Genomic DNA, 17,016 nt, shown 5'->3' on the forward strand with positions numbered 1-17,016 from the left:
TACTTAGTCCTCAACCAAACAAAAAAATCACACAGGAATGGCTTCAAACTGAAACAAAATCAGTTTAATAAAAAAACAATGTACAAAAACACGACAATATACAAAACAGAATCATCATTTTTTTAACCTGTCTCAGATGTTCTTCTACTACAAGGATTCTTTTCTGAGAAGGAAATTCCAAATCGAAACTAAAGCCAAACTCATGCAGGCAACTTGTTTTAAAAAACGAAGTTTAAAATGACACTGCAAGACCCAATTTAAAAAAAGAACCCTTCCCAAGCCCCATACAACACCTTCAATCTTAGAGGAAATACCCACCCTCTCCCCGCAAAAAATGCTTTTTGTAGCTCCCCAGCAGAACTAATGCTCTGGTGTCTCACTCCAGGCCTATTTTGTCACTTTCCCAGGCCTATTATAATTTCTTCCCCTAACAACCAAAAGAGGTGCGAGTTTCTGTCTGCTCACAGCCCTCACCCTTCAGCTGCTCTGTCAAGGATTTTGTTGCTCTGGGAACAGGCGCCCTGAAACTGCCTGGAAGTATATGTGACAGAGAGCTGACTCTACCAATTTTCTGATGGGGCCAGAAACGGGAGCCTGGGAAATGACTGAGGCAAATTTTATGGCTCAAGACAGAAAAGCAGTGGCAGATTCTTCCCACAAATGGGCCGCAGGGCTGTATCTCTAGGGTCACAGCTGTCTGCTAAATGGAGGGCAGGCATTCCCCTTTAAACTTCCCACCTCTAGTTTAACAGTGTGACCCAGTGTTAATGGAAAAGTAGATGCAGCAACCCCACACTTGCTGCTGCGGGGCAACTCTTTGCTCATAAATGCAAGACACTGGGGCTGCTCTTTTCCATGGGCTACAGAGACGAAGGCGAGGCTACCCTGGCTGGCTCTCCTAGTTTTCAAGGGTTAGAAGATGAGGTATCGCTGCAGCATTCCACCTATGTGGGTGCTTCGGGGAGGGGGCATACTATGTATCTGAAGCCAGGGTGGGAAACCTTTGACCCTCCAGGTGTTGCTGGGACTGCAGCTTCCATGCTGGCATTGATGGGAGTTGGGAACTGGGAGCCCAGGTGTTATGGGGCTCCACCCGGAAACCAGGCCTGCAGTGGAACAGAAGAGCCTTTCGTACAGACGTGCTCTTCATCAGTCAAAGGCCAGAGTTGTGTGGCCCTGCTTGTGAGACCACTGGCATCTATGCTTCTCCTGTCCCTCCTTTCTTTCTCAATCTTCAGAAAAGGGTTTTGCTTAGGAGAGTCAGTCACCCATGCTGCATCATCTGGCTACAACATCCTCCTGGAGCAAACTCACCTTACCTTACCCTGTATGTGGGTTCATTAAGCAACACTCACCAACACTCTGCTTGGCACAAGGTGGCTAGAACCCACCAGGTCTAGGAAGAGGACACAATGCGCCCATTGGAAGATGGTGGAGAACTGTGTTGGTCTGTTAGCTGCCAGACACATAAGCTAAAGGTTGCCCACCTTGCCTGTGGAAACAACTCCAAAAGGATTATTCCCAATCTCTGCAAACATATTTCAATACAGTTTCATTTCTCTCTCAACTTACTTTCAGATCTTTTGTCTACTTCAGGGTTGGGCGTGTGTGTGACTGTGGCCCTCCAAGTATTTCCTGGACTCCAGCTCCTATCAGCCCCAGCCCATCTGGCCCATCATAGTCAGAGATGATGGGAGCTGTAGTACAGCAAAAGTTGCAGGGCCACAGGTTCCCCATCCCTAATCTAGCTGCTAATAAATCCCTACCAACACATAAGGTATATACTACCCAAGAGGTTTTTATAAAACTTGTATTTTTTTAGGCATAAAAAACCCCTGTTCTCTCTCCACTACACACTGCTATGGTTTTAGGAAGTGTTTGTCCCAGATCCTGAATCAACTCTGGATTCACAATAGTTTAGAAATCTGAAGCATGTAGCCATGGCCAGGCCAGTGTGAAAATCTGATTATGGCTTGCATCAGTTCATTGGCTTGAAGATAGCATGCTTGCCCTATATTGACCAACAGTTGTTACCAAACGAGGCAGCAAGAACCCACACAGATAGTGTTATTTGTCTGAAAACAACCATACAAGAGATGCTGCCTGTGTCTGGATTTAACACCAACAGCAAATGAGAAATAGCGCCTTTTAAGTAGCAGTTAATGTTAATGAAGGGGGGGGGGGGATTCAGAAAAATTAGGCCAAAATCTCATTGTCAAAAGGAACTCAAGCCTTGGTATGCTTTGAGTTTCACCTCTCACATTGACATTTTTACAGAGACTCACATTTGCTGGACTGGAGCTAGAGGCTTGGTTCAGATTTCATATCTAAAGCACAGTGTGACTGTCAGGGTCCTGCCTTGGGGCTCACCAGCTCTCAACTCTTCCTTTGTATGCTCCGACTCCCTCTCCAGAACTGGAAACCCATTTCAAGCCATGTGTTCAAATCCAGGTTTGGGGTTAAAGTCTAGTTGGCTGCAACCACCAATCTGCACAAATCGAGGAGGAACACCCAACTACTGTTACCAAAGACTAGGAAGCAAGGGAACAGCCTGGAGCTTGCAATCAGGAGACGGGAGCTCTCGGTTTGGCTGTGGCTTCTGATCAGAGAGCTCTGTTCCCTTGCTTCCTAGCCTGTGGCAACATTTAGTTTGGTGTTCCTCCTTGATTTGTGCAGATTGGTGGTTTGGCTAAATAGCCTAACTGCCATAAAGCTATAAAAGACAATTAAAGCACACCCACACCCAATTCATTGACAGCCATCCTTCAAAGTCTCTCCCCCAGTAAGTTTCATGAATGGTCCTAGTCCTTGTGATTGTCGCTGGCCTCTGCCACCTCAGTCTTCTCCTCCACTTTCTCCTCAGTTGGTTTTTCCCCATCCAGGCCCCCCTCTTGGGACACTTTGGAAGCATCCTGCTGCCCTTCCCCTTCCTTGCTCTTCACCACTTCCTGGAGGTTGTACTTCCTGAACAGAATGTAGTCCTTCACCACACTCAAGCAGCAGATGTTCTTTATGATGCCCACCACGATGGTGAACTCGGGGTTGCTCAGATCAACTTTGTTTTCTGGGTTGAGATGGCCAACGACTCCTGCCAAGGCAACAAAGAAGGGTTGGGGAGGCAGAAAGCCCTCTGGTAAGCCTGGAGAGTAATACTTTTGATCAGCCACAAATGAAGAGATGGTGTCCCATAAGGGCTAAGAGACTATGGACAGAAGAAGAGCTCTGCTGGATCTGGCCAAAGGCCCATCTAACCCCACATTCAGTTCTTACAGAGGCCAACTAGATGCCTCTCTGGGAAGCCCAACAGCAGGACCTCAGCACAACAGCACTTGCCCCACTTGCGAGTCCCAGAAGCTGGTATTCAAAGGCATACACCCTCTGACAGTGGAGGTAGAACATAATCTTATTCTCCAAATTTTTCTAATCATCTTTTGAAGCCATCCAAGATCACATCCACAACATACATTTAAAGCACATGGCTTCCTCCAAAGAATCTTGGGAGCTGCAGTTTACCCTTCACTGAGCTACAATGCCCAGCACCCTCAACAAAATACAGTTCCCAGGATTTTTTGGAGGGCACCATGTGCCATAAATGTATGGCATGGATGTGACCCAAGTTGGTAGCCATAACTACCTCCTGTGGTAGTAAACTGCAGTTTAACTGTGTGCTGCATGTCTTTAGCAATCCATCATCTTTTCATCTTTGGCCACTTAAGAACAGCCTGATGATGATGGCCATACTTGGCATGATGAGAGACACACATATTTTATTTCAGCTTAAGTATTTAATACCTTCCTCTTCCATACAAAGGGATCAGATCAAAACTTTATTAGCAAAGCCAACAGGCCACAGCTATACAAGAATTAAAAATAAAAATAAGAATAAAAAGAAGAAAAGAGCAGGCAAAAGGAGGTCCGTCAGATGAACAAGTCTGTCACTCAGATGGTGGCCCTCAATTTCACAGCTCTCTCGATGTACCTCGCGACCTTCTCTGTTATCTGACTATCCGTATCAGATAAGAGAAAATACAGTGTAATGTCTGGTGAGCGGCCGGGGTTGGAGAGAATGAGTGGAGTAATAATCTCATTCCTTAGGTCTTTGTAAATGGGGCAGGATAGGAGGACGTGGGACACTGTTTCCGTGTTACCATCTCCACATGGGCAGAGACGTTTTTCAAATGGAGTCTTTTGATAACGACCTTCGAGTACGGCAGAAGGAAGAACATCCCATCTAGCCAATGTAAAGGCACGTCTGTATTTTGGGATGGTTAATTTAAACAGATATGAAGCTGGGGAGTCAAAATGAGAAGGGGGAGAGTAGGTATACCATGGGCACAGTTTCTTTAAGATAGTCAGGTTGTTTTGCCGTTCAATGTCTTTCAGGCGCTGGCCTATTAGACTCTTTGCTTTAATGAGGCCCATTGATAGTAGGGACTGTGAATGCAAACCGCATGTAAGGAGTTTTTGATGCACAGTTTTGAACCACTTGCTTTTGTGAGGGTCTTGCATTACTAGAGGCAGTAGACCAGGTGGATTTAGATTAAGACGAAGCCAATAGTTGAATGTTCTTTGCCAGGTCTGAGTTTCTACAGATGGAAGGCAGGCCTCGAGTCGTAATGCTGCGTTTGGAACACAGGTGGGGACGCCGAATATCTGCCTTAGGAATTTAGACTGAACAGTTTCAAGACTGGAGCAGTGGTTCCCCGTCCAGATTTGTGCCCCATACAGTAACTGCGCCAGAGGTTTTGCTTGAAAAACTTCAAGGGCTGCTGGGATGTATCTGCCCCCCTTCGTGTAAAAGAAGCGGGACAGCATCTTAATACTTTGAGCTGCTTTTTCTTTGGCACATTTTTGATGGACATCCCAGGACCCAGTCGACTGGAAAACGATGCCCAGATATTTGAAGGCTTTAACCTGTTCAATTGTCTGGTTATCCATCCTCCAGCTGTACTGTCTGTGTTTCCTTGCAAAAACCATAATTTTGGTTTTCTGATAGTTTATTGCCAGTTGCTCTCTCCTGCAGTATGCTGAAAGTTCACCTATGAGCCTATTTAAGCCTATTCTTGTTCGAGATAGGAGTATCGCATCATCAGCATACAAAAGTACTGATATTGATTTGTCAGCCAGTTTGGGGGCGTGGAAGTCCGGAGATGACAAACAGTTAACCATATCATTGATGTAAAAGTTGAATAGAACTGGGGCCAGGATGCAACCTTGCTTGACCCCCTTGCTGACAGGAACTGGTCCTATAAGATGGCCATTTAACGAAGTTCTTACATGCAGCACCGTGTCTTTATATAAACAGCTGATCAGAAATAATAGTCTTTTGTCTATACTTGATGTGCTCAATTTATCCCAGAGTCTTGCACGTGGAATTGAATCGAAAGCAGCCTTTAGATCGATAAAGGCTGCATATAGCACCCCACGGGTTTTTTTGGCATATTTGTCAATTAAATAGGCTAGGGTGAAGCAATGGTCTATGGTGGATCTGCCTTGTCTGAAACCCGCTTGCTCTTCCGCTAGAATAGCTTCAGTTTCCAGCCAGCTAGTTAGCTTAATATAAAGATGTTTGGCATATAGTTTGCTGGGTATAGGCAGAAGGCTGATTGGTCTATAGCTCGCCGGGTCTGGCATAGGTCCTTTTTTATAGATTGGAATAACTATTGCCTCAGTCCAACCATCTGGGAGTAAACCCGTTGAGTCGATCCAAGAGAATAAAGATGCCAGCAGGGGGGCCCACCAGCCAATGTTGGACTTCAGAAGTTCGGCAGGGATGTAATCATTCCCTGGGGCCTTGTTGTTCTTTAATTGTGCGATTAAGTTCTCAACTTCCTTTACAGTTACTGGTGGCCAATGAGGTAGGTCCTCCAATTGAATGCATAGTTTGTAATGTTGGGCTTCCTGGTCATAGAACAGAGATTGAAAATGGCGCAACCACTCCATTGGTTCCACTGTACAGATGGAATTAGTACGCTCCTGATCCAGTAGACCAGATATGGTTCGCCAAAAGCAAGTAGTATCTTTCTCGTGTGATGCCTTAACCAAACTGTGCCATGCGGCTCTTTCAGCTTCCAGTTTCTTTCTCCTTAGTAATTGTTTGTAAGACCGTCTCAGATAAATATAAGCATTAAGTAGGGGAGCAGTCCCTAATTTCCTATATCTCTGGTAGGCTGTTCTCATTTGTCTCCTTGTTTGCCTGCACTCCAGGTCGAACCAGCTAGCTCCGTCCTTTGCCCTCTTTGTAGCGGCGCTTTGTATCACTGTTGTTAAATGGGGTTTCAATCTTTCCGAAAGTAATTTAAAGCGTTCCATAATCGCATCTACTGAATTGCCTGACACAATAGCGGAGCGAATAAGCTTTAACTCCACTGACTGAAGAAGGAGGGTTAGATTTTCATTCAGTATTGGGGACCATTTGAGTCTTTTGGGAGCAGGTATACCCAAATTTACAGAAGGTATATATTGTGGCTCGGCAATAGAATAGTCAAAAGGCCGACCTGCAAGCTCTAAAATTAGAGGTAGGTGATCACTCAGAGTATTGTGGCCCACTTGAAACTTCCTTACAAGGCTGTGAGCAAATCTTGAGATTAGAATATAATCTATAACGCTTCCCCCAGCCTTGGAAAAATGGGTATATTCCCCGGGGCGATCCCCCTCTATGTTGCCGTTTAATATCAGCAGTTCCCTCCGTCTGGCAGCCTGCACTAAGCAGAGACCTGAAAAATTACTTCTGCTATCTTTGGACAGTCGTGTCACACCAATATCCGTCTGTTCTTCAGGGTCCATAAATAGGTTGAAGTGAGTGTATAGACTATTGTCATCTGTTCCTATACGAGCGTTAAAGTCTCCACACACAATAGTCAGGGCAGACGGGTAAGTAGATTCGAGAGGCTCTAAAAACGCCTCTAGCTCAGCCCATGTAGCCTTGGCCACGGGATTTTTTTGGCCTGGGGGAATATAGACATTGACCAGCAGAAGAGTAGTTCTCTTGAAGCTAAGTAGAGCGGCTGTTGCTAAAGAATTGCAGCTGGGTAGGGCTGTTAGAGAATGCGCCAGCTCCGTGGAAATGAAGCAAGCTAGGCCACCACTAGATCTGCCGCCCCTTAGAGATGGAGAGGCAGGCAGGTAGTGGCAGTTATACCCATTGAGAAATATAGGGTCATTCTGCCATGTCTCCTGAAAGAAGATGATGTCAAATTGCTTAAGGTAGCACAAAAATTGTTGGTTGTTTTTCTTGGCGTGCCAACCCGCGATATTCCAAGACAGCACTTTTAGGCCCCGGGCCCTTCGGGGAGCTGGGTCTATGTCACCACGTCCAGCAATTCTTTGGTGTCTAAAAAAACACACCCATTGGCTCTTTTCGAGGATGACTGCTTGGAGAGAGTGTAGTGATCCTCTCTTCTTGGTGATTTGGGGCTAGATTTTGGAGTTGGGGGGGAAGCTAATTCGTTCGGAGACAATTTAAGATAGCTGTGCCAGGAGCTTTGAGATTTCACACCTTGATTTGGTCTTACTTTATTGTACATCACAGGGGGCTCAGATTGTAATTCCACGTCTACACATTTAAAGGTGCCTCCCACTGTCTTCTTATCCACTAGACATTTGGGAGATATGGGCTGCACATGCGGGTCCTTCATTGTCTCACCTTGGTCATCCTTTTTTTCTAGTCTGCTTCGAAGTAAATCAAGTCTTTTCAGGATCTCAGTTTGAGCTGGAGAATGCAGTGACCAGAATCGCTTTATCAGCGAGAGTTCTTCCTCCAAAACGGAGTCCTCACTATCACACGTGCGAGGCCAGACGCCAGTTGGATGTGGAGCTTCCTTTTTTTCATTTGGTACTGTTTGATGGAGATGATCCTGCTGGAACTTATGCTTTCTATTTTGATGGTTTTGGTGGTTGGTTTTTTCCCTTTTATGAGCTTCCATTCCTATGCCCTTGGGCCCCATCAGAGAGGTTAAAGGTGCTCTATTTTCAAATATTCTTAATAGGACTATTCTTTCTTTTTTGAATAGGTTTTTAGCTCTAAAAATAAGGCTGGCCAGATTATGATCTAAAAAGGTAATCAATGCTCGTACCGAGCAATCATCTTGATGTAGATACTCTATAGCGGCTATGTCGGATGCTTTTACTACCCCCGGTAAAATGCCACTTATAATGGACAAAAAGTGGTCTATACGGTCCGACCCTGCATAAAATCTAGGCGGTTTAGGGTAATTAGCAAAGACAAGCTTTTGTGGGATTAGGACTAAACTCCATTCTCTTTTGGGACACAACATCTGTCGAGCTTGAGAGGAGTGGTTCCCCTCAATAGTTTGGGTCGCCAGCTCACCTCTGTCTACAGATTCTGTGCTGGCCATAAGAGGACTCTGGGGCGGTATAATTGTAGCTGGATTAGTTCCTTTGTCCCAGCTCGGTGTTAATTCTTCAAAACTTGGTTTAGATTCTTTTATAGGTGTATCTACTTTACGTGTCTCTTTGATGGCACTCGAGTTGGATTTGTTTGTTCCACTTGTAGAAAGGGATGGAAGAAGGTTAAAGAGCTTCTGCCAATATTTTTTACAGGTACGGTGAGTTGTCTTAAGCCGCCTTAGATTTTTCATATTTTTGCTTTTCTTCATCTTAGGCTCAGCTTTTTTTTTCCTCCGGGGTTTGCTGGGGAGTGGTGGGTCCGGGCTGGCTAGGGTATTTGTATTCTGGACTGAAGCGCTCACATGTTGTTTGAAATTATCCACTAGGGTCAGGAGAAGCCCGTTTGTTATCGCTAAAAATTTTTTGACGTTAAGGAGATCCGTAGAGATCTGGTATATCTGCTCCTGAAGATAATCACCCCGCATTTCTGTTCCGCTGTCATTGGCTTTCAGCCAATGGGTTGAAAGGTTGCTTCCAAGTTCCAGCGGTGACAAATGAGGATTAGCATCAGGTGTGTTGGCTGTATTAGCCTTTGTAGCATTCTCTGCTATGGCAAGTTCTTGGGCCAAATTTGTTGGATGGTTTGTCCTCTTGTTGTTTGTTTGCAAGTCCTTTAGCTGTGTTGACCAATCCAACACTGTGAGTGGCAAAGGCATAGCTACATCTAGAATACTCTCATTCTGAGTTCTCTTACTCGAGTCTTTTTGAGGAAAGTAGCTGGTAATTTTACTTTGTCTCCTTCGGCGCTCCATCGGGCTCTGTGGTGAATTAGGCAAGATTCCTTGGTCCTTGTATTTTTTCCTGGTGAGGACCATAGTGGGTATATGGATATATATGGATATATGGTAGGGGGTGCTTGCTTAACGGCGACTTATCTTTTGTTCTAAGCTTGTGTTTCTTGGGGTTGTAGCTGCTTCAGTTCCTTCCTTTTTATTTTTTTTATAGATAAAAAGCTCGGCGTCCTTCCAGAGGAGTAGCTGATTCCCCCGTCTGCTAATTACCACCTCTCACTCTCTCCATATCCACCACACTGGCTCTTTCTCAGTACTAGGAAAGAAAATGAACTGTAGCAGAATGGAACTCTGACCCTTTGTTAGTCCAAGTTTTTAGCCAGGAATCAAAGCAGGCAATCAATCACAGGAGCCGCTCCTTTAGGCATTTGTTGATGGGGGAGGCCAGCTTGGTCAGTAGCACAGCAACAAGCCAGTAAAACAATAAAACGTTAACTAGGAAAAGCAGGGGCAGTAGTGAGGTGATAAGTCAGCCAGTAAATCATTAAAACTATAAAACTATAAAATTAGAGTCCAGGAAGGCTAAAAAAACCTACTTAAAATCTTAATTGAAGGCAGGCAAACCTGACTATGCTGCTATCTCCGTCGCCATCTTACCGGAAGGCTCCATACAAAGGGAATGTATCCAGATTAAGGCTGCAATCCTCTACCTGGGAACAAGGCCATCTGAACTCAATGGGGCTCACATTTAAGGATACATATTTTTAAAAATACACTGTTAAGTTGGTTGCTCACAGGTCCGCTAAAATCAATGGGAACTCAATTAGCTTAGGCTGCAACCCTGTGCCCATTTACCTGGGAATAAGTCCACTGAACTTGATGGAACTTACTTCCAAGCAGATATGTTAAGAGGGCTGCATTGTTAGTCTGGGTCCAACCCACTGTTCCACCCCACCTTGAAAGCACTAAAGTTAGAAATGAAGATCTAAAAGAGAGATAGGGAAGCTGAAGGACTCCAGATGTTGCTGGACTCCAACTCGTATCAGCCCCTGCTACTTCAGCCAATGTTCAGGAGGGCCACCGGTTCCCCATCCCTGATCGAAAAAATTTGGCAACCAAAGTCATGTGAAAAATAGTGGCTGAGAGATATGACAGAGGCAAGGAAAATGGTGCCCTGGAATCTGTTTTCAGTCTCAGAATAGAGCCCCCAGTTCTTTTCACACACAAATCCTACTTGTTCCCCCTGCCCTAAGCTTGCTTTGTTTCAGCAATCTAAAAGCAAAGAAAAAATCACCCTATTATTTTTTTATTTATTTTTTGCTGTTATTAAACAACTGGGAGTCAGAAACCCTACTACAAATCACCCAGAGATCCTCAACAGATCCTGACTTACCTTCTGCCTATTCCTGCTACTAGAAAATAAATCACATACCTGCCAATTCTTTGATGACTTCTTCCCGGCTCAGGTGACTGTTATTTCGAGCCTTGTAAACAATCTGAAAAGTGCCTTTACGGGGACTTTTAAACCAAGGTTCAAAGAAGGTCTCTGAATATTGTTTCATGTCCTCCAGGAAAGCTTTGCAGGTGCCCGAAACAGGCAACATACGCAAGATGACTCTGGTCTTCTTCTTCTTGGTGGCTTTCATGTCCTGCAGGATGTGGTGCACCAGCTTCTCAGGCTCTGCAAGAAGAAGGCAGTGAGAGAGACTTTTCACTCATTCCTCTGGGTGAAGAAAGAGCATCTCTAAAGGCATGGAAGTCTACACGCAAACACAAGGAGATGCCAATCCCAAAACTGGGCAGGGCCACCTCTTTTCTCTCTCTTTCTACCACCTCTCTGTTTCCCCCTCTGATGCCCATCTTTTCCACTTAGTGTACTCAGGACTCAGAACTTATGCTCTTGCCCATTATGCTACCTCTTCCCATTCCCACACACGCTTACCTACACCCAGCGTCCTAATGAAAACTACATTGTTGGCACCGCTCTCCACCGACTGGAATCGTCGCAGCTTCTGTTCTGTTGAGGTGCGAATCTGATCTACTTCTTTTTTCAATGCAGCTTCAGCATCATCATCATCTTCCTCATTTCCTGACAGTCTGCTCTCATCTTGATCTGTGAACTTTACAGACACACGCACACAAATTGTTAGTCCAGTTAACTCAGCGAGGAAAGCTTCTTTAGAGCTGGTACAAGCTTAAATTCTTATACAAATTCGGTCGGTCTCTCCTTAAAAAAAATCAACACAGCCCTGTTAAAAAAAACAATTAATACAGCTGTGTTAAACAATTAAACTCGGGTCCCCACAATTTCTAATGGTGTTAAGCAAGGGAAAGTTTCCTCTAGCCATTTTGTCCTTACCACGCGGAGCTGTATGAATTTCTATCATCTTATTTGCCGTTTATCTTAAACTAAAAAAATCCCAAACGCTGCAACCTCTCCTCACGGGGGCGTTGCTTCATTCCCTTGATCCTTTTTGGTCGCCCTTTTCTAAAGCTTCCCCAGCAATCAAAACAAAATAAAAAAATTCCTTCCAGTAGCACCTTAAAGACCAACTAAGTTAGTTCTTGGTATGAGCTTTCGTGTGCATGGTATCTGAAGGAGTGTGCATGCACACGAAAGCTCATACCAAGAACTAACTTAGTTGGTCTTTAAGGTGCTACTGGAAGGAATTTTTTTATTTTGTTTTGACTTTTTTGATTTTTGATTTTTTTATTTTGTTTCGAGGGGAGAAGACACAGTACAGTGGTACCTCGGGTTTAGGACTTAATTCTTCTATTCCAAAAGCAACTGCACCACAGATTTGCATAAGGGTATTACGATTCCGACGGTTCTTCTCCCCCCCCCCCTTTCCCAAGCGATATATAATTTTATAAACTCCTCTCGCGCCGCGTCTTGCTCCCCTTCCTAGTCGAAACCCAAAAGTCCTCTTCCTACCTGCTCGGGCCCGTAGAGCTGCTCGCCATACTCGCCCAGCAGGCTGTAGGCTTCGGCCACGCACTTGCGCTCGTTCATGTTGCAGGTGATGAGGATGCCGCACATGCCGGGCTCCAGCTGGCGGGAGCCGCCGGGCCGGGCGCGCTTAGCCGCGTGCAGGTACTGCGCTTTGGGCCGCCGCTTGCGAGAGGCAGCCGGCGCAGCTCCCGGCGCGGCAGCCGGCGGCGTCTCCACTGCAGCCATCGCGGGCGTCGGGAAAGGCGAACCGCGGAGGCGGCGTCAACGGCTTGTCCCGCAACGGCGCGCGTGTCGGCGCCCTTTCGATGGCGTCATCGGGACGCGCCGAAGGAAGCACCATAGAGATAGGAAACAATGCTTAGAGGTAGAAAATATTAGCATGTTTAATTGTTATTCATTTATTTATTTTTCTGCCACGGAACGGGGGGGGGGTGTGGACCTGCGGTTCTGCTGGTGCTGCCGAACTACGACTCCCCCACCGGCTTGGCCACCAGGGATGATGGGGGTGGTAATCAGACAGCATCGGGCCTACTCCTATCATAGAGGCGCCAAGGGATAGAGTGGCGCCGCTCTGCAGTCATAGAGCATTGAGGCTCTCCCTTTTACTCTCTGTTTTTGTTAAAGGATAGAGGTGCTAATGGAGCGAAATGCGGGAATCGGTGGCTTTCCTTTTAGCTGTGCATTTCCTACCGGAAGTACAGGCCTTAGGCTTTCTCCGTCTCCATGGCAACAGGCAAACTCTTATCCGTCACGCAGTTCCGCGCTGTGCTCCAAAGTAGTTTCCCGCCGGGTCCTAAGACCCGACTGATGCAGCAACTTTGGAAAAGCTGTTACGGAGCTAAAGTCTACACGCCCCCGCCATATTTTTCAGTTATCCGTGTCAGCTTCCAAAAAGCTGCCTAATGAATTTCCCATTTAAACTGCCAGCATATGCCACATAAACCTTCCTCAGGAAACAAAACCATGCAATGCCAACTTTGCAGAGACCCAGGCATTCTAATCAAATGGGTGATTTCAGATATATTTATTTCCTTTATTGGATTTCTGGCCTGCCCTTCTAAAAGAGCCCAGGGTAGCAAACCACAAAGCAGCAAAAGGAAAAAAGGAAACATTTAAAATAAATAAAAAAGTGTATTTTAAAACATGAGGAGTGTGTGAACATAGTCAAAATCCTAAGGACAGCTAATTCTGTAGTTTCAAGGTTGCCTTGAATGGTGTCTTTCAGCCATCAAATGCTTGGGCAAACGGGGTATGTTTTTAAATCCCTCCTGAACATTAATGATGAGGAAGAGGGAGACACATCACGGGAGGGGGGGGGGTTTCCTCAAATTGGGAACCACCACCAAGAAGTCCCTGTTCTGGGTCAGTGCCAACCAAGCAGCCTCCAGCAGCAGCAGCAGCAATATCAGTGGGACCCCTGAAAGCTATAGATTGTAGGCTTTTGATATCAGGGAACTTTAAAAAAAAAATATCAATGTACACTAGTGTTACTGTACATGGTCTAAATAATTCGCCCAGGGTGATGGGTGAGCTGTCAGGGTAACGGTGACCTGCCCTCCTTTTTAAGCTGCTGGCTTAAATGTCACCAACCACCAGTGGCGTAGCACAGGTTGACAGTGCCCGGGGCGGGCGCATGCACACTGGGGAAGCAGAGGGTGAACGGAGCCTGTAACAGAACTTTGATAATAGGAGAAGCCGGGAAATCAAGAAGAATGCAATACTGATCATGGAAAATACTAAGAAATGAACTAGACTGTCGGCAGTTCTTCTCTGCTTCTCTTGGCGCATTTCCAGTAGAAAGCCAGGCATTCCCATCACCTGAAGTTAGTATTTGAGAAAACAGAAGGAGACGGCACTGAATCGCTCAGGTCCCCCACCCAACCATAGTGTTTGCTTTATGTTCTGCAGTCTCAGATGCAGAGAAGTCCTCGTCGCTTGAACTGATAGCCTGGCGTTTGCAATTTCAGCAAGTGGACCGGGATGAGATGGGGTGTTTTTATTTAGTTCTGGGCACCTGAGGGGCCTGCAGACAGTGGCTGCAGTCCAGTTGCCACCTGTGTCCGATGCTCCTGAAAAGGCCCTGAGAAAGAAAGAAAGAAAGAAAGAAAGAAAGAAAGAAAGAAAGAAAGAAAGAAAGAAAGAAAGAAAGAGGGATCTGGGCAGCAGGAAATCTTGACGAAACAACTTGAAAACATTCAGAAAGAAAAAGAAGAGTTAAAAAGCATGCCAGAGGGGCCTGCAGACTGGGTTGTGCCAAAAATCTGGCCACCAAGAAAATTGTGGTGAGTGAGAAGATGGATTGGGTAGGGCTGCCATTATGTCTGGATTTTCCCAGACATTACCAGGATTTCAAAGGCGGAATTTCCAGGTGTTGGTCTGTCCTGGATCTCTGGCATGTAAACCAAAAAATTGCAGTTACAGATAGGTAGCCGTGTTGGTCTGCCATAGTCAAAACAAAACAAATTCCTTCCAGTAGCACCTTAAAGACCAACTAAGTCAGTTCTTGGTATGAGCTTTCGTGTGCATGCACACTTCTTCAGATACACCCTGTGTATCTGAAGAAGTGTGCATGCACACGAAAGCTCATACCAAGAACTGACTTAGTTGGTCTTTAAGGTGCTACTGCAAAAAATTGCAGTTTTTTGAGCATTTTCGTTAAAAAGCTCAACAACCCTGGGGGTGTCCTGGCTTTTACATTTTGAAATATGGCAACCCTAGGATTGGGGGGGGGTAATGTTTGGTGGAAGGCCATTTGTTCTGATTATACAATAAAGAGGATTCATTCTGCTTACATTCTGATTTGTTGCATGGAGGTTATTTGTCTTTAACCAATTATTTATTCCGCACCTTTTCTATCATACAATTATTTTATTGATTTGTTTTTTTAAAAAAATGAAACATAATAAAAAAAAGAGAGCAAAACATTTAAAAAAGACTTAAAGCATCACAGCCTGGAAGGACAAAAGTACATAGATACAGCACAGAAAGTACTAATTCATACAAAGGTCCTCTGCACCAGTAATAAAGATATGAGTACAGAGTTGGTAGCTTTGGGGACAAGGGAGGGCAAACAGCAAACCGCCTGTACATGGCAGATCTTAATGCTCACCTTCTTGCTCCTATTATTTACTTCTCTCTGCAAAAAGTGGGTGAAAATGGAAGGAGAGAAAGTGCTGAAGGTCATACTTCATTGATTATGTCCCAGTGTGTGCACTTTGAGCTGCCTCACAGCTGTTTATTGTGCAAGCACAGGCCAGAGAGCAATGGCACCACAATCAGGGTCAGACTTTGAGGCAGAAGTCCTGGGCCTCAGCAGAATGAGAAGGAGAGCCCCCAGCACATAAAATGCTGGTGACATTTTGAAGTAAGTGAAGTACTGTAATACAAATTACTATCTAATGCAGGGTGTGTGTAAAACTATTGCAGTGTAGCATGCTGTTACTCTGAGAAGGCCCACTGAAATTAATAGACGTATTCATCTTCATTTAATGCCAGCGGGTCTACTCTAACTAACATTGGTTACAACCAATTAGGAAGAATTAAGCATCACACTAAGGTGAGCTTTTGTCTTCATTGCATGGCCCTGCATTATCGTATGAGGAAGAAAAACTACTCTGTTTCCCCCCGCACCAGTGCATAATTTTTATACGCCTCTATCATGTCCCCCGTTAACTCGCCTTTTCTATAAACCAAAAAGCCTCAATTGTTATAATTTGCAAGGGGGTTCTTCCAATCCCTTGATCAACTATTATTTTCATTTGTGGGAGTTGGAACCATTTTCTCTGATCTTTATTATATACTCTGACCTTTTAGCAGCTTGAAATTTAGGAACATGCGAAGCATGAGTCTTTGCGGCCTGAGCACCTTAGCTTTTGAAGTGTGTCTAAATCTTTCTGCAGTCATAATCAGAAGTATTGGAGAAATGTAAAATTCATAAAGGTTAGAAAATAGCTTTATTTCCAGCACTCAAAATATTGATTTGGTACAATGAGAAACTTTCCTTTGGGAATTTTTTTCCCTGAAAGCCAAGGTTACAAATACATGGGCACAGTTGATAGCACAAAAATAAAAGTTTAGTGACATTGTTTTTGGTAATACAATCTCCTGTTTCACCTGAAAATATTTATTTGTTGGTGGCTGCAAAAATGGTCATTCATAGTACAGTGGTGCCCCGCAAGACGAACGCCTCGCAAGACGGAAAACCCGCTAGACGAAAGGGTCTAATAGCGCTAATCCGCTAAGCCGTCAATGGGCTTGCTTCGCAAGACGAAAAAACCGGTAGACGAAGAGACTCTCGGAACGGATTAATTTCGTCTTGCGAGGCACCACTGTAGCCCTAACTTGGGTCTTGCATCCTCAGCATTATTTTATTTTTGGAACATTAATATTTGCAACCAATCCACATGCAAGCCAAAGGAGGCTGAACTGCAACTGAGTGCTTACATTACCCTGGGAAGAGTGTCTGAGAGGCCAACTTAAAATAGATCTGCCTGCCTGCAACTTGAGATGTATGAGGGTTTGCTTTAAAAAAAAACTGGGAATCCATACCAGCCTCAGCCTCTCCTTTCCTTCTGAAACATTAACTTTGGACTATGTTGCAAGCCTGCTGTAACTTGTTCTCTTTCAGCACAGAAATCCAACCTGCGTAAGGTGTGTAAGGGTGAGCTACACAACAGGGTTATTGCAGATTACTTTTTCTGCCAAACATGCAGTGTGGGGAGAAAAGCAGTGAACAACATTTCAGGGTTGTTGTTCTCTCTCAGCTTCAGTCCAACCTAAAACAGGGGCCTAGTACAGGTGGTCAACACTGCAGGGTTTGCATCCTAAAACATGGGAGGGTGTCTTCACACAACATTTCTTAGGGATTAATTGCATCTACTAGCACCCTCAAACTCCTATTTGAGTTTGATCCTTGAGGTGATC

The 17,016-nt window shown here is 45.0% G+C and overlaps 1 protein-coding gene across 1 annotated transcript; it reads right to left on the reverse strand.

Annotated features, from left to right (window-relative positions):
• Positions 1-42: 42 nt before the first annotated feature.
• Positions 43-12,333, reverse strand: THUMPD1 (THUMP domain 1 NAT10 acetyltransferase adaptor). Its single transcript, XM_081840012.1, has 4 exons — positions 12,076-12,333; positions 11,083-11,260; positions 10,573-10,821; positions 43-3,088 (listed from the first exon to the last, which is right to left on the reverse strand). Exons 1-4 carry the CDS (start codon positions 12,316-12,318, stop codon positions 2,802-2,804), a joined length of 957 nt encoding a protein of 318 aa, XP_081696138.1. The 5' UTR covers positions 12,319-12,333; the 3' UTR covers positions 43-2,801.
• Between the last annotated feature and the right edge of the window lie 4,683 nt (positions 12,334-17,016).

Source organism: Podarcis erhardii (assembly GCF_964252035.2).
Source record: "Podarcis erhardii genome assembly, chromosome: 14".
Classification (NCBI taxonomy): Eukaryota; Metazoa; Chordata; class Lepidosauria; order Squamata; family Lacertidae; genus Podarcis; species Podarcis erhardii.

What these genes read in the sequence shown, in the direction of transcription:
- THUMPD1 (XM_081840012.1), bottom strand. Translation starts at nt 12,318, where the DNA reads ATGGCTGCAGTGGAGACGCCGCCGGCTGCCGCGCCGGGAGCTGCGCCG. An exon ending in AGCTCTACGGGCCCGAGCAG is followed by an intron (nt 11,261 to 12,075) that starts GTAGGAAGAGGA and finishes GTGTCTGTAAAG; the next exon opens with TTCACAGATCAAGATGAGAG. An exon ending in AGTCATCAAAGAATTGGCAG is followed by an intron (nt 3,089 to 10,572) that starts GTATGTGATTTA and finishes TTGCCTTGGCAG; the next exon opens with GAGTCGTTGGCCATCTCAAC.